The sequence below is a fragment of the Centrocercus urophasianus genome, unplaced genomic scaffold, assembly GCF_019232065.1.
Source record: "Centrocercus urophasianus isolate 14NV4802_14NV808 unplaced genomic scaffold, USGS_Curo_1.0 seq_13, whole genome shotgun sequence".
NCBI lineage: Eukaryota > Metazoa > Chordata > Aves > Galliformes > Phasianidae > Centrocercus > Centrocercus urophasianus.
The window spans coordinates 54,615,759-54,633,623 of NW_024884475.1; the positions used below are offsets into that span (position 1 = coordinate 54,615,759).

At 44.3% G+C, this 17,865-nt stretch overlaps 1 protein-coding gene across 3 annotated transcripts in view; it reads right to left on the bottom strand.

Moving 5' to 3' along the window:
- Positions 1-17,101, bottom strand: part of CNOT6L (CCR4-NOT transcription complex subunit 6 like) — a 32,176-nt gene extending 15,075 nt beyond the window's left edge. The window contains exons 1-3 of one of the 3 annotated variants that reach the window (XM_042811994.1): positions 17,015-17,101; positions 824-945; positions 218-404 (exon numbers count right to left, since the gene is read on the bottom strand). In XM_042811994.1, coding sequence (XP_042667928.1) covers positions 218-404; positions 824-935 — 299 coding nt within the window. In that variant the 5' untranslated portion in view covers positions 936-945; positions 17,015-17,101. Of the gene's footprint in view, positions 1-217; positions 405-823; positions 1,048-17,014 lie in introns of those variants that run through there. The other 2 variants (XM_042811995.1, XM_042811993.1) reach the window with 2 other exon arrangements.
- Between the last annotated feature and the right edge of the window lie 764 nt (positions 17,102-17,865).

The window sequence follows — 17,865 nt, forward strand, 5'->3', positions numbered from 1 at the left end:
CTTATGGATAGGTATCTGCAGAGATCAGAAAAAACAGAATTATAAAACCAGAAGTAATTGTTAGAATTGAACATTTGTATCAACCTTGATTTTTCTCAGGTTTTAAATCCAAGAATAGAGGTAGTAAACAAGAACGAATCCAAGTAAAAGAAACTCAGTCCTAACCTCCGAAGGCAGACTTTTTTTTTTGAAATTTAACCCAAATGCTTTCTCTTACCTGAGAGACACCATGTTTCCTAGTTCTGCTGGTAAACTTCTGAGTTTGTTGGATGACAGATCCAGGTAAACCAGATTATGAAGCTTGGCAATATCAGGTGGAATGCGAGTAAGATTATTGTCATTGAGGTGTAGAGCAGTCAAGTGCGTCAGTGACCAAAGCGACGTACTTAAGCTCCGCACTCTACCTAAAAAAGAAAACCAAGCCCCTCAGTCAGCTTTACTCCCTCTAAGCATTACAAACAAACCATGTGGGACATGAGAATACCCCGCTACTTCAATGAAACGTGCAGAAGATATATGCATGCATCTCATCCACAAGCAGCTCTTAAACAATTCCCTGACCCTCCTGGTTAAGAGGGCAGAGACAGAGATAGAGGTCTGGGACATCAACGTGCTGCTAAGACCTCACATCCAGCCTCAGTTTGTGTTTCACATGAAAGCTTGAAGGCAATCTGGTAAGTTAATTAACTCTTCTTCTCAATGTAGAAAAGCTGTTCTCACTGCATGATCCTCTACCTGAGAGTGGCTGATGCAGCTCTTGGGCTGTGAAGCTCTTAAATTCAAAAACACTACCAAACTAAAATTCAAACCCAAACCAACTCACCCGAGATCTCTAATTCAGCCCAGTGAGACTTCTTCCCATTGGCTACCTCTTCTGCTGACATGATGGTGTAAATTCGGCGAGGATCGGGAGGATCATATTTTTCCTTTGGCATCACTGTTAGTCTGAAAGACAATGACAACCATGACTGCCTGTCACTTAGCAACATTTTGTCATTTCCAGCATTTTCACACTCTCAAGGACAGCCTGGTGTTCATGTACAACAAATACTACATTGATGCCAGCCCAACTGTCCAGGGCATGGAGCTTAGCAGGTGCTCAGACCAATGCAGAATTTGGACTTTGTAAAGGAAAAAGGCCTTTTCCCCACTAAGTTTGGTTTTCTGCAGTGCTCCCTTGTACCTCTCCAATGCAGAATTTCTGGATGTTTAGTTCATATCCCAGACCAAAGCATGACCTACATCATCACTGAGTTACTTGCTGTGTGCAGAACGTGTAGACAAGGTGATGGCATTCCACTCATCCATTTGAGCAGACTTCTCCCTCACCTCATTTTCACAGGAAACAACAACTTTGTTTTTACAGCAATAATTTTCAACATGCAAAGTCCTCCTTTTCCATCCACTTACAGAAAAGGGGAATTAGCTCTTATTTTTTCCATTAACCACATAGCTTTTCTGCTCTATGCTTTTCCAAGCTCAGTATCAATCAAGACCTTTTTACTCCCACTGGCCAGGGAGATCCCAAATAAGTTGGGGTAAAATTCCCTTTCTCAGTTATACAAATGGGGCTTCAGCCCAATCCAAAATCTGAACTGTCCAGGTACTTGTGCCTACAGGGTGACCCTGCACACACACATCCAGTGATCTCACTTTCCAGATTCTCAGCAGAAGAAATCAAAAGCTGTGCACTTTATGAATGACACAGAGAGGTTCCCCTCCATACCTCATCAGATCATTGCGCTAAGAATTCTTAGGGGGAAAGGAGTTGTTTCATTTAAAAGCGCAAGATTAGCTGGATTCTGTTCTCATCTCCTGCTCTTCTTCTCCAGGCACACAAAATATACAAACCTCAATTTTACACAAATCCAAAGCAGCTGGTCTCCAGAATGCATTTTTTCCTCATACATGTCTCTTTTACAATGGGTTCCAATAGCTGTGAATAACTTAAAATAACTGTAACTGGTTTGGTTTGCTGAACTGACAGGGCAGAAACCTAAGAAGAATTTGAGGAAACTCATCCAAGTTTTTTTCAGCTCATTTTGTGCCCAAACACAAAAATCCGAGCTTATGAACAGGAGGGGGACTGACTTTTTACACAGGCAGATAGTGACAGAAGAAGGTGGAATGTTTTAAAACTAACAGAGGGCAGATTCAGGTTATGCGTTGGGAAGAAATCCTATTCTTGGAGGGCCGTGAGGCACTGGCACAGCTGCCCAGAGAAGCTGTGTTTGCTGCCCCATCCCTGGGTGCGCTCCAGGCCAGGCGGGACGGGACCCTGGTCAGCTGAGCTGTGGGGCAGCCCTGCCTACAGCACAATGTAGGGTCTGGGTGGGCTTTCAGGTCCCTTCCAACCCAACCATTCTGTGATTCTTTGAAAACCACACATCTCCTTTGTGAGCTAAGTTTAAAGCCACTGCTGTTTTTTGAACCAGTAGAGATCTCACAGAGACAGAAGAGCTGCCTTTCTTGAGCATTCCCAGTTAAAGGCCTGCGTTCTTGCTCCCCAATGACCATGCAAGGGAATCCCATCCATGCTGAATTCAGACTGCCTGTTTCCAGGGACAGACACGAGGCATGGTGCTAATCATAGCAGCTTGCTATTTACAGGTGAAGTCAGATGGCAACGAGAGCTGTGGCGTAAGAGGATTCTTTGCTCGCACTGCTCGGCTGTAGCAATGCAGTTCGAGGAGATGAATGAAACAGATTAGGATCAGACCTGAAAGGCTTAAATCCCAAAATCAGGAGCAGCACTGCCCAACACAGCCGCAGGTACAGGCTGTGCTTTGGTAGTCCTAAATTTCCAGTTCTCATGTTCACAGGATTTATTTTCACGGTTAAACACATGGACGTGCAGAAGCCCCTGGCCTCACAAAGGGATTTTACATGATATATGCCCAGAGCAGGACCACAGCCCTAACGATTCAGGCACTGCACAAAGAGAGCAAATCCATCCATGCCAAAAAGCAGCCAGCTGGTTTTGCAGTGGGTAACACTGTCCTGTCACTGTCACAGGATTACCCACAGTGACCCTTTAACAGAAAATGAAATTTCATCACCTGGCAGCATGTATTTCATCCATAAGGCACAGTGTGGATTATAAGGGGGGGAACTGAAAGGCTATGCGGTGAAAATCAAGTGGAATGCTAACAAAGGATTAAGGGCTTATGGTAGGAGAGAACTTTTGGGAACTTCAAGACTTAATCATCAAGTATTTGAATTGAACCAGGGCGGATCCTCATTCTGCTTCCTAGTCTGTCGTCTCTGAAACCAAACCCTACTTTTCCCACATCTGGCCCTGGGACAGCCACAGCATCACAAACTTTGCTTCTAAACAGCACTTGAGTGAATGCCCTATGATATGGGCTGTGCTTACCTGGCTTTTGCATTCCCATTTGCTTCAGCATAATGTTATAGCAATAGCAGACCTGGAGAGATTGAAATCTCACTATCTTCACATGGAATACCCCCACCCACCCTGCCGCACGCTGCTGGCCAAAGGTTTGGACGCGGCTGCTTCCTATGAGTTTCAAGGCACCTTGCCAGTTAAAAAGGCAAGCAGGGAATGCCTTGTATTGAATGAATTGTTTGCTTGCCGTTTCATCGCTAGCCAGACACAGATGGCCGGCAGCTTGGGCAGGCTGGGTCCAGCTGTGGGACCTTGCTGTCATAAGCACTGAATCATAGCCTGCAAGCAGCTTGGGGGCTGCCCCAGCTGCCAAGCAGCCCTGCTGCAGTGCAGAACAGGGCTGGCAGCCCCACTGCTGGGTCACAGACTGGCTTGAGTTGGAAGGGACCTCGAAGCCCACCCAGTTCCCATTCCACCACCATGGGCAGAGCTGCCACCCACCACATGGGGCTGCTCAGGGCTCCTTCCAGCCTGGCTTGATCATACATAGGAGATGGACATCCAGAGCTTCTCTGGGCAGCCTGTGCCTGTGCATCACCATCCTCCGAGTAAGGAGTTTTCCTCCTAACATCTAACCTAAATCTTCCCTCTTTTAGTTAAAAACCATTTTCCCTTGTCCTGTCACTATCTACCCAAGTAAAAAGTCAGTCTCCCTCCTGTTTATAAGCTCTCTAAAGTACTCCTACAGATCCACTCCTCTCCACCAGGCAGAAGTTGAACAAACGTACCAGGGCCTTCACGGCAAGGCTGGCTGAGTCACCCCGTGAGCAACCATACCTGCCTGTGGGCCAGGAAGTGACCACTGACGGCGTGACATCTCCAGAAAGCTTTGGGAGTACTGCTTCCTCTTGGGAAGGGAACCCAATTCAATTATGTCGAAATATTGCTTGTTATGAGAAGAGCTCTGCCAATTTAAAGCAATTTGTGGCAGTCGGAGGCCCTCCAATGAAATGAGCCCTGAACTGCGAGTCAAATGCCACGCACATTTTTCAGATGTTAGTCACTGTAATGTTATTTTGAAATAGTTGTGAGTCAAACGAGGATCAATGTGATTTCCACAGTTACGGAAAAGGGAAAACAAACCTAAATCAAACACGCTTGTTTCTTTGGCATAGTAGCAACATGAAGCTAGACTTGAAAGCCACTGCATGTATTTTTTTTGAAGCAAAGATGAATTCTGCCTGGGATCCCAGCTCCGCTGGTTCCCATCTCCCTCTCTGCTTGTCCTGGAACTAAACCAGTACCAAAAAATCCTGATCTATTTTTGCTCAGCCTTCAGGGAGCAAGACCAAGTTCCTTGTATCATTTAACCCCCAAATTGGATGAACACCAGTGTTAACAAAAGGAGAAAGTGGGACGGAAGCAGCACAGGTTTGGGTCAGCCTGAGCTGTGGGTGAGTTCAGTGAGGCCTTTGCTGAAACTCAGTTAATAGGGCTGTGGTACGAGCAGCACATGTGCACTCAGTTTCTTTTCTTTTGAAGAGGGACAAAAAAAAATCCTTGACTCCTTTTCTTCCAAAGAATTCCCCTGGGAAACTTTTGAAGCTATTAAACAGTGCTCTCCACTAAAAATGTAACTTTAACAGTATGACCCCGATAGTGCATAAAGAAAATCTGGATCTGAGACCATACTGCATAGATTATCAACTAAAACAACAAAAGAAAGCATAACGTAGCAACAACAGTGGAGTGTGAAGAGTGTGGTTGAGGAAGGAAGTGTCAAGCAGGCTTTTACTGCAGTGCAGGCTTTTACTCTCAGGAGATGTTTTGGGCAACAAAAAAATAAGAGGAAACAACAAAAAAGAGCACTGCTCTTCTGTATCTGTCTGAGATCTTCTCAAGTTAAGTAGGTGTAGAGGACACAAGATGAGGAAGATGTAGTTAGCGGTATGCATTACTAAGTGTGACTTCCCCAAGAGAGAAGCTGAAGGCAGCCCTACACATTGTATCATTTTTAATAAAGTCAGATCTCTTCCTCTGAAGGTAAATACGCCACGTAACGCAGAAGGATTAACATAGGTTCACTGGAAAGAGAAATGCTGCATAAAGCTGTCCGGATTATTTGGCATCTGAGCCGCAGAAGGACTTTGATAGGTCAAAGTCCCTCAGAGCTGTGTGCTGTTCCAAAATAATGACCAGGCCCTTCCCTGGAGAGTTTAAAAGATGCATTTCTTAACTGATAGTTACTATAACGTTGTTCCATTTACGTTCTTTTGTAACTCAATGCATAAATAAATTGTCTATATGCAATAAGGGCCGAAATTGAGAAGTAAGTAGAAGAGAGCTGTAACTTCATCTCCTTGCTGCCCTACATTCATGGATGCAGTGGTACAACTCAAAACCCGGCCTCCAGCAGAGTGACATTCTTTGTGATTTTCAGTCTGCGTGTATACATGAGTCAAACTGCCAAAGCATCCTGAAAACTATCCAGCAGACAGCCCTGAATCATTCCTCCTTCCTCTGCACAGGAACAGCTTACTGTCCACTTCCAGATGGTGATCCCTCAACAGAATTCAAAACCTTGCTGGCTGATAAGCCCAGGGTGTACGTGTGTATGTGTGTGTATATATATGCATAGACACACGTTATTTAACACTGGAAAGCTGCATCACAAGCTGCAAAGCAGAGCCATTTTTAATCTATGTATTTTGTAAACAGGAATAAGTGGTTGCATAGTGTATAAAGGAAGGCTGCTGCTCTGTAATAAGCTCACTCTGTTTTCATACGAGTGTCAGACAAAAGTTTCATCTCCCTAAGGAGAAGGGAAAGTACAGCCAGTACCCACAAAGACAAAAATTGACTTATTTTGAGGTGAAAATAAAAAAAAGATACGGTGATTGCTCAATGGTATGTTATGAGGGTTTAAAACATAACTGACAGACCATGTACAGATGTGTTATGTTAAGGTCTATCAATATGTCCAGTACAAATACTAGCAAGAAAACATGCATGGAGAGCTTGTGTCAGTCTTTACTTGGATCTGAATTTTCTCCTTGTGCAATCCTGCAGGAACGTGTTCAGCCACCTCCATCAAGAGTTCAGCGAGTGCTGTGAGTCTGTCAGCACAGCTACAGACTTTCTTCAATTTCTTATTCCAAGCAATCCAATTGGAAATAGAGATTATTGGTGAAACAAATTAAAATACCTCACCATGTTTTCAATTGTAAGAAAAATAAGCTTTCTGTTAGCCATTTGCCAAAACTGAGGTTTGAAACAATCTCTGCAAGTACAATCAAAATAAATAAATAGAGGCTACTTGAACACGCACAAATGTCCTACCAACAGGAGGACAGCTTAAAAAAAAGTGGAAAAAATCCCAAGGCAAAAGAGCAAATCTGAAGTCAAAATTAAATTTAAGTAAGAACAGCTAAGAATTCAAGCTTAGTACCATGGAGCTAGCAACAAACTATGCAGTCCACAAGCAACTGAAAAGAAAAACAACTTTATATAAATCTATAAAAATATGTACTTATTTTCTATCCCTCACTGAAGGAAATTGTTTCTCATGAGACGGCACACTGACTCTGCAAAACAAAGGGCTCCTCTACATTAACTCAGTAGGACTATGTGCCTCCACTCACCAACAATCTTTTCTACAGCAGAAAAAGTGGAAAAGCAAAAAGCCAAGGGAACTTTGGTAACCCACAGCATTTAAGGTCATTACTTCTGTCTTTCAAGTCTGTAGCAACAGTTACTTTGCTTCCAACAGTAACTGATAGACAAAACCTCAGCACAAGGTTGCTTTTTTTCAAATGAGCTGCGCTCCAAGTGGGGGTGAGACACGAGCTTGCTTGCGTAATCTTCTCAAATTCTAATGTAGTGAAAAATCCAGCAAGGTAATACAGATGTTTTTTTGGACCACATCAGTCATATGCATCTGCAAACAAATCTGCTTCATGACTGTTAAGATATCTTTGTTGCTTCTACCTCCAGTACTTCTTTAACTTGAAACTCGTAGGACGTCCTTACAGCCATTATGAGCTGAACATCTCACCAAAACTCTAACCTCCACTACATGATCAAGATAGATACTAGACATAGAAAATATTTCAACTAAACAAGCTTCAGAAGCGCCTTCCTTTGGCCTTACTCACAGCTACCAAGGCCTCCTCTGGCAGAATTCCTTCAAGGACCAGAGCGAAGCTTTGTCTCACAGCTGACACAATCTTGTACCCACATAAGGGGAGTGTGCAAAACAAGCAGAAGAATAAATTGTGAGTTCTCCATCCTGATGCTGAGAGGATGACTAGCTGTTCCACCATGCTTTACTCTGTCAGGAGGTGACTTGGTGCTGAGAAGCAGAAGGGACTGGATGCCTGCTGCCTGTGCCTAGCAGTGTTACCACTCTTGAAGTCAGCAGGAACTCTCAGACACCTACCAGCACTGAGACTAGCAGCAGGCATCTCGGTGGGGTAACTGCTGTCTTGGGCTGACAGCTTGGGAAGTGCTGCAGGCCTCACCAGGGTGGTGGCAGCTCTGCCAGACACCACCAGGGTTTCGGACTCGCACTCACCCACCCGCTAGCAAACCCCAAAGCGTGCTGACAAGGCTGTGTCAGCAACCGGCACAACAACAATACGGTGGAATTTGTCCAAATCTTGCTTCAGTTCTTATTCCATGTGGTTCTTAGATTAGGCTCAGCAAGAGGAGGCTATTCAAATTTCACACGCTCTGTTTAACAGCCAATCCTCTCTTTGTTCATTAGCAGCTCTGCACCACCCCAGCCACACGGCTTGCTTTGCTTCCAGCACAGAACTGCCTGTGCCTGGCAGGCCCATCAGTGCTTGGCTCTGCTCACGTAAGTCCGCTGCCCATGGGCTGTTGAGCCTCTATAGACAACCGAATGAAAGGTACAGCTAGGTGCAATGGTGTTCAGCAACTGCATCCTGCAAGGCTTCCCACCCCCTGCTCATCCCCTAGCGCTATTTGCCTCCACACCCAGCCCAAGTCTGAGCACAGCTAAATTCTTCTGCATCAGGGAACACAGAACACAGGAGGTACCCAGGGCACTGCAGCCTACAGTAACTTCAATGGCAATGGGATCCCAGGGGGCTTCACATGATCGCTTCAGTAAAAAGCATCAAAGCCAAGAGGAAGTCACAGCAAACCCTGAAAAAATCATCAAGAGCCAAATGGAGGAGTGGGAAGGGGGGGAGCTAGCAGTATTCTATTAATTTCAGAGCCAACTGGCACTTGATGGAAATGCTAATTGTCCTACTGACATACACCCTGTTCCCTCATCTCCTTTAAATGAAGAAGACAGGCTTTTCTTAAATCACAGGTGAAACAAGCAAATGCAGGTTTCCACCCTTCCTCTTCCTCTGTGTCACGGCCTCCTTTACAACAACAGCTGAACTGTTTGCTGCACAGAAGTACTACACAGCACCAGGTAGTTATTTTAATTTCTGTGTTAACGTTTCAGTTCTAACTTACAAAGAACAGTTTCTGCCCTATGAGAAATAGCCTGTTACCTCTCTTTGTGGACATGATTGCTTGAGGATATGCATCCAGTTGTACAGTAATACCTGCCTTTGTCTGCTGATGCATTTTATACCTGCAACTTGAAGCAGAGTTCTCAGGCACCAGTTTACATGCAAACACATAGCAGGTATCTCCTCAAAACTAAAGCTGTGCTCACCAGAAATGTATGCCTGGATCTGTTACAGGGCAAGAAGACAGTTTCAACAGACAGCCAGTAAATAAATCTCTCCAGAAGCCCCCAGAGGGACTACGGTTATTTACAGGAGTCTCCCCCACCAGTACAAAGCAGTGACCCACTTGCAGTGCTGCCCCATCCCCTGGAGAGTGCTGGTCTTTTAATGAGATACAGGACAGAGTGGCTTAAGGGATTAAGGGCTGAAGTCATCAAGAGCCCAGGAAGGAAGCAGTCGCTGTGACAGCCTGACCTGTGGCAAACATCAGCACCGAACGCTGTTCTGGGTGGTGGGCACAGAAGAAAAGCAGCAATGCACTTGGAGCAGGTGTTCTTAGTTCCAGTGTGACACTGAGAGGATCAAGGACATGGGAAAACTGAGCACTGAGTAAGTTTAAAGTGCTGTAGTTTCCTAGCATCCCTCCGAGCCTCTGGGAAGGGACTCTTCTATTGACAAACCTAATCCTCTACCTCGGTTCATTCAGCCACTCACTTAGAAATAAAGACTATGTTCAGGTTGCCCTGAGCCAACACCTTGGCTCATTCAACTCCTCGGGATCAATACCTGGAGAGAAGTCAGCTATCGATTTGTCCTTTGAGCAAAACTACACCAGAATTATTAATTGGCACACTCCACTGCAGCAACTCTGAAGTGATCTGCTCAATAAACATTTATCCCTTTCTTTAAAACACAAGTCCAATCATCAACAACCTTTCATCCTTCAAAGAAAGTTTGAGCTGTGAGAAAAGAATAAATGAGATTATTTCCGTGGCTACAATGCTATCTTAACCTTTATGTGGTAGGCTGCCAACGCATTAACAAAATAACAGAGCCCAGCAGCACTTCAGCTACTCTCCTTATACCATAGGAAGGTAACAGCCAGCTTATCTCTCACAATCTGTTCTCTGCAGAAATAATTAACAAGGTGGAAATCTGCCACCAGAAAGAATGCTTCAAACAGCTTTAAAGTTACAAGGCCTGCCCTGTTCAGCTACAGGTAGATTTGGACTAGTCAAACAGACAAGATTAAAAGTAAAAGCCAAAAGAAAAAAAAGTAAACCAATAGTGGAAACCGTTTTGCAATCACTGATGGAATAAAGTAGCCCTTTCAGACTGCAGTCTGGTTTCACCCAGCCACAGGATGCTGCGCTAGGATGCCCAAAAGGAGTAATAAAAGAGCAGTATCTAGGCATAAACTAGTTTCTTTACAGGGTGTACAGAAATGTACTTCACATTTTTAACTGAAGAAGTAAAAAAGTTTGCCTGATAGCCAGAAAAAAGCATGATTACTCAAGTGTAAAAAAAATAGTTTGGCTTCTGTATTCAGTATTTCGAATCTTTCCTATGCACACTTAGACCATTCTTGATTTCCAAATACTAAATTTAGTTTTAAAAGCAAGGTAAACAAGTAACATACACTCTTCTAGCTGTGTTCAAGAATGGTGGAAAATGAGAAATCATGCCAACAGTAACTCAAGATATCTCTTGGGACCAAGAAACTCCCATCTAGCAAAATACTAGATTTGACTCATCTGAAGGTTAACTTGCTATAAGCATCCACAAAATCTGACTGCAACAAGATGTACAAGAGCTGGGATCTCCAGTGGGTAAAGATGCTGCCCAATACTTGTTGCATGCTGGTCTCTGAGTCAGAATTAGTGTAAGGCTAATTCTGTAGCCCAGAATGACCACTGTGATGCTCACTCCTGGTCTATCAAAGTGAAATGGCTATATGGGTTTGAACCTGAACCCCATGGTACATATTGCCTAGCAAGGGGTGCAGCCAAGAGCTAACAGCAATTCCTCTCACTCCTCTGACAAAAGGTAAGTTAAATTTGGGTGGTTCCTCTGTTCTGCCATCTAAAGGTATTTCATTCCACGTGCATTAATTCCCTAATCAGGGTATACCCTTGGCAATTTTTGCCTAAGTGTTACAAGCAGCTCAGTTTTCTGTTCTTGGTTAACATGTGAATACACAAGAAAGTCATTCAAGAAGTGCCAAAAATTTGTGTCTGGAAAGACCTCCTTGCACGATCCCTTCATCATGCTGAATTTTGGTCATGGTCCTTCACCATAGATTCAGAGCAACACAAGCCACCGGGCAAGCCATAGCACTGATAGTGTGACAACAAACTGAGTTGTGAGGGCACCCAAATACTCATTATACCAACTGCTGTATAAGACTGCAAAAAAGATGATCTCTAAAAGTAGTTAAAGAAAAGAAGCTCAACCTAGGACATCGGTCCTACCAGGCATCACTCACCTCTGCACTGCATACACACCACTGCTTTGCAGAAGCAGCATCTAAAGCACCTAAAGTACATGGAAGGGACAGGTAACAGATTCAGGAATACTATAGCATGGTCTAGGTTTAAATACTTAGTATATGTGCTTCTCTCATCCACTCAAAATATTCCTGCTATACCTGATGAGCACCCCTCCTTCATCAACTTTCACCCTAGTTTAACAAGGAGGATGAGGGTCATTGCACAGGTAAAAAAAAATGTATCTGAAGATTTAAGTGCTCCCAGTGGCAAGGCTTAATTTGTCTGAAGGAAAAAAATGCAAACCAAGAGCTATGTGACAGTCTGAACCCTGGCACTCCACTGCATTCTGGCATGTGAAAAGTTGCCTAGCCCTGTTTTCCTTTTGCTTTCTTAACTTTCCAAAACAAAAAGGGATTAGAGGAAAGGCGTTCACAAGTGGAAATTTCTTCTGGGTGGATAATTCATCCTGTGCTAGCTCTCTCCCATTTCCAGGGCCAGTTGTAAATTCATGTAACAGGATAAATACAAACTGAATTTTAAAGGTATAGAGGAAGTCAGTAAGGTCATATCACCAGTTCTCTGGAATTACTTTCACCACTACCCCAGTTGGCCTTTCCCTCTCCTTGTCAGTTCCTCCAGTCTAACAAAATGTCAAGAGGACTGTTCTCTCTAGCCTAAAGAGAACAGTTTTTGGACAAATACTCAGCCTTTGTGTGCTGCAAAATCGTGCTTTAAGTTTCACATTCATCTTTATCAGCAGGAAACTCTGTTTAGAAGCAGCCTGTGCCATTTGTGCAAGAGCTGAGTCGTGCATACCAGTACATGCTCTGACAAGAAGCAAGCAAACAAACCTCTTCCAAAAAGCCAAGAAACACTCACAGTTTCACAGCACTGGCAGCTGTTCCTATCCATGTTTCTCCCTGCAGACGACCAGGTGATAACACGACACTTCCCTCCCAGCACTGTAATTCTGCTCCAGCTCTCTAAGTCCAGAGCAATCAGAAAGACAAAAGATATTCCCCACATGTGGAGGCTGCTTGAGAAGAAAGACAAAGACATTTCTTTTGGGAAGACTCTCTCATCCCAGAGCCATCGGAATGCTTGTTAACTTCATTCAAGTTCAACACAAGGTAGGTGGGCCAAGCAAGTCTTGGATATCCATTCACCTTGGATATCCATCCACCCAAGAGCAAACTCCCCAGCTTCTGTGGAAGAGAGAAATGTTTCCACAGTGCTTAAATTGGGCCTTTCCATGGAAAACTCTCAAATACCTTTTTCAGCCATGAGAAAAATCTTCATGGTAAGCACCAGAAGCAGGAGCAGTTGCACATAATTGAAAGCCTGCAAGACCTCTCCACTCTGTTGTTTACAAAACACAGGACCATAATACCAAGCAAAACATACAAAGTAAGTTTTCTGTTTCTCTCCTTCCTCAATTTTCCTGTGAGTACTGTGTGGGAAAAGAATAGCTAGACATCTGGAGAAGGACGTATTCCTCAACATGCTTCTCTAAGAACTCAAAGTAATGTAAGAGCCTTTCGAGAGAGCTTTTACACTGATTTATTGGGAAGGAAAAAAAGCAAAACTAATTTTTGATTAGAAGTCACAAAGAAGTTCAGTCAGATGGAAGCATTCCTGAAAAGCTACCCAATAAATTCATTCAGCTGCCCTAGAGGGTAAACAGCAAACTCAAGTACAGTCTACAAATCCTGACTATTATTAACAGCTTGACCAAAAGTGGATGTTTTTGTAATTTTCTTCACACTTTTAAAATCTGCTGAACAGAAAAAAATTGTATTGGATAAATCCTGACATCAGAGAAAAGCCAAAAGAATAAAGGAAGAGGGGGTCACTCGGCGTTACTGCTCCAAACATGTTGTGGTTTCAAATGTAACCAAAAAGCATACTTATCAGCTTTCACAAAACTTTCCTTCGCTGTCCATAAAAACTCCCTTTCAGAACGATCTGTCAGTAAAGCAGGTCCCCAGAGTTGTTAAAATGTCTTAAAACCATTACACAATGTCCTTGGATGAAGCTCCCTCTTCTGTTCTGCGATCCGAAAGGTGAAGGCTATGCATCCCTTCTGTTTGTGAGATGCGGCACATTCATCACCAAACAGAACACAGCTCTCTCTCAGGCTCACTTCCTGAGGTGACCACCAATGCAAGTGGCCACAAGCAGGAATGGGACAGCTTGTGAATCACAGTCATGTCTGTGGAAGACCTAACGGCCAGGATGAAGGGATGTAGGCAGTGTTCCCACTGCCCACATTGGCCTCTGGAAGCTCCGCGTGTGTGTACGTCAGGAAGGACGAAGGCCTGGGGCTCTGTGCAGGAGTGCTGCCTCTGGCTTCCCAGCTGCAAAAATTCCTGCTGCTTCTAGCTGCAGGCACAATGGGCTTTACTCTACTCTTCAGGTAGGGTAATGACCAACCATGCTTCACCTCAGTCTCCCCGTTCATCAGTAGAGATGACTGCGGGATTGGGTGGTTTGGGCCTGAAAACTGTCTAACTGACAAGTTGCAAATGGGTAAAAAATAAAGGACAGGCAGACTACAATTCCATCTGAATTCTATCCATGCCAAGACTGCGTGGATTCAGAAAGGGTTTGCTCGCTCTGTGGGGTTGGCATCTTTATTTCCATGTCAGCCTCACCGCCTCCACCAACTTTCCCCCTTGAACAAGCACTGCTGATGGCTGTAGGCAAGGCAGATAATTTGATGGAAAAAGTAAAGCTGCATGAGAGTTCCCATGGACCTACCCGAATCGAAGCCAGCCAGATACTGTTTTGAGCTCGAGCTGACTATTTTTGATGCTGCCACTTTTAACCATCAATGTCGTAAGACAGCCTCATCCAGCTTTCAGCAGAGAAGTAATGAGCAAAAATCCCCGCTCTTCCTCTCTCCCCCAGCCCTACTCACAACACTGTGCTCCAAGTGGCAGTGTTTCATGTTCCCCAATGTGTTCAGTTTGACAAAAAAAAGGAAAAAGTATTTCACTCCTCTCCCAGCCTATGGCAGTCTGAACACTTTTGTCAACATGACTGCGCTGCAATGCTGTAAATCTGTGAAATCTGCCTGCAGACAATGTACACACAGTGTTAACTTTATTTAAAACATACAACTTAACCACAGACCTCACTTCCCAGGAAATATGCTAAGAGAGTCCTGCAGTCCCTTTAGGCTCATTTTATATACCTTTCCCAGAAAAATATTACGCATAAAGTTCCCTAACAGGCAAGCAGAATGACAATAAAACCTTTCAGCTAAATGCTAAGCATGAGCAGCTTCAATGCCATGCAATCATACAATGCCATTAATGATTTACATCAGGAAATGCCAAAGTAAGGGAGAACACACAACCTTATCTGCTCCCTGTGTACATATGCAGGTTACAAGCTTTGGTTAAATTAGCTGTTTGCATGGCATACAATGGCTAAATGGGGTTCTGCTGCTCAGCCTTGGGTGCTGATCTTGTTTATCTTCAAAATCTGTGTCCACTGACTGCACAAGTGGCATCTAAAATTGTTTGTAGCTGCTTTTTCTTAATCTTGTGGAATTTTTGTCTAAACCAATTATACCTTTTAAGGGAAGGTGTTAAAAAATTGTTTATTGGAGAACATCATAAAAGGCATTTCTGCCTAGTTTTAATCATATTTTCAATGACTATCTTCTGAAACCTGGAGGGAAAGCTTCCTAGTAGTGTCTGAACACCACGTAATCACTTCTCGATCCTCTGCTGGAGATGTGCAAGTGGCTGAAAAAGTCCTGCTTAACAGGATTCCAGGGCAACTTCTCAGATGAGATTCTCCTCCAACGCTTTTGATTTTTCCTTAAGAATAATCTCAGATGGTTTTCTGTTGTTGTTTTCAGTGCTAACCTGGAAGATAAGTTATCTCCCAAATAACAGGAACCAAGTCACATCCAGTACAGTGCCATCACACTGCACTTCTGTGAGCCTGCTAAGCTTCTAAAAAAACCAGGCTGTGTGTTTTGCTACAACCCTACAGCCACCTCTGCACCTCGAGGTCTACTCCAAGGCACTCCTGAAAGAGGCACAAATGGACCCAGTGAAACCCCTGCATACAAAGTCTTTCTGCCATCTCCTACAGGATACTCAAAAGTTGGCTTTGTCCCTTCTGAACTTTTTATTTGTTTTCAGGGGAGATGGGAGATACATGCGTGAAGTTTACTGACATTAACCTGAGATGTATGAGTCTTCTAAGGTGCAGAAATGCTGCCATCTGATACAGAAATGTCCTAAAACACCGTCTGCTTTTATTAGTACGGATGAGATGCAGAAGCTGTGCAGACAAATCATGAGAGCCAAAGGCTTCCCCAGTAGGTGAAGTTACATGGTACCTCGTGATGATCTAACAGCACCCGGCAGCCTCTGCCTCCCATGCTGTTTATCTGTCTGCCGCCAGGTGAGCAAGGGAAACTGGTTCAGCACAGGGTCTGACACGTGTCAGGGCTGGGAGCAAAGCAGGACTTCCCCTTCTGGCACCAACACGGCGCAGTCAGCTCGGCTGAGGCAGCTGCCTCTCAAAATAGCCTGCACATTTTGACACCCAAGTTAATTTACAACCTGATAAATGGGGGAGAACTCACAGCTCTTAGGCTTACTCGCAATTTCTACGCAATTGGCTGGAATAGAGGGAAGACCTGACAAAGGCAATTGTGTTCAGGCAGGAGCACCCAGGCAGCTCGCTCCCCTGGCCTGCGCCGCTGGTGGGACGCAGACAAACACAGAGGAGGGCGGCCGCATGTTCAAGAGCCATCGAGACCGAAGGAAGTGAAGCAGTTAACAAGCACACAAGCTTTGTTACAGGCCATTGTCAAAAGAAGCACTGAATTTAAAAAAAAATTAGCAGAGGCTTAGTATTTAACGCTTTAAGTAGCAAATCCACAGCAAATCCTCCTGAATTAGATTCAGAAGGTATGCATAAGAGGTATTTAACTTAGTTTTTGAAGGCCTCTGGAGTGCTGTCTTATGCTCTCTAACAACGCATCCAACACGATGCTGGCTCCTGGAGCAGAGCGGGTGACACCCAATGCCTCACAGGCCCTCTGAACTCACAGATCTCTTCCCAGAAAGCAAACTATTTATTTGTATGTATCCCCCTTCTAAACTTCAGCAACCTAAAAGTCTCCATAAGGCTGATCTAAGCACTAGTTCTATTCTGTTACTGGAAATTTGCTCAAGAGTTGTGCTTATTATCGATGCTACCACTGAAAGCAAAATGTTCTCAGAAAAAATAGAAAAGAAAAAGCACCTTCCCATTTGGGCACACTGACTCTGAACAAGACAGCAGCTGCAGAGAGCTACCTCAATGCAAGATTTTCTTTGCAATGCTTTAGGTTTAAATTAAGTAAAGACTCACCCCAGTCTGCAAATTAAATAACTTTTCTCCAATGGCTCCCTTTCATTTTACCTCCACAGTCCGCAGATGCGTTGGGATCGTGTTCTGGCTGATTTCTACAGGACTGGTGTGAGAGCAGAATATTGCTGTACTTGGCAGGCTCAGAGCAAAGCTGCCCTGCTTTTTATAAAAGCAAGTCCAGTAAGGAAAAACAGCCAGAATCCAAACAATAAAAAAAAAAACACCAGCTTATCGCCCGAAATGAAGCTTTACAAAGATCCTTGTGAGGAAAGAAAACAAGGAGCAGTCATAACACCACTTACTTCAGCAAGAGAATTGCTACTGCAGGCGTTCCCGAGCTCCTGATACCTGGGGTGGGGAGAACTGCCCTCACAGAGCGCAGGCTGGTGGTGTCCCCTCCGAGCCAGACACACCAACTCCTCTCACCCTAAAGGTTCTGCGCTTTGCTGGCAATGACACCGCCACCGCTACGAGGAAAAACACCCTTAAAAACGAAAACAAGCCCTATCAGTAAAAGCGCACTTCTGCAGATAACTGCATCTACAGCAGGGACTTCTGCTGGCACAGCTATGTCAGTCACGGGTCACACCTCGTCACAGCGCTCGCAGACAGAGCTGTGCCAGCAGAAGTTTGCCATATAGGCCCGGTGTGAAGCTCAGTGGCTCTAAATGAATCTGCAAAGTTTCGCGTTTTTCACACTGCTGCCAAACATTTTCCAGCAGTCTGACAACGGGTATTCCTACTCCTTTGTCACGGGCATGTCAGCATCTCGGTTTCTGAGGGCAAAGGAAACCTAACCTCAGCCCAAGGATGTGGCAGTACCTATCATCCACTTACATCGTACTTTACGCTTCAATGAAATTCACCGACTAAATTAGAAAGCAAAAGCCCTTGCAGAAAGAAAAGGCAAAACAGAATAATTTCTCTTTTGTACTTCAGCAACTCGTAGTGCTACAGCTCCTCACTTTTCACAGTGAGAAAAGGACAAAACTGAAAGTGTTTAATGAGGTTTGCTTAGCGGGCAGCACAGTGCTGCAGAATTCCCACCACTCTGCCCGACCTGGTGGTCACGGGCCTTCTATCATCCCCAATGGTCTCTGAAGGCAGTGGGCAAGGAGATTTCATGCCTGAGTAGATACTGGAACATAAACTC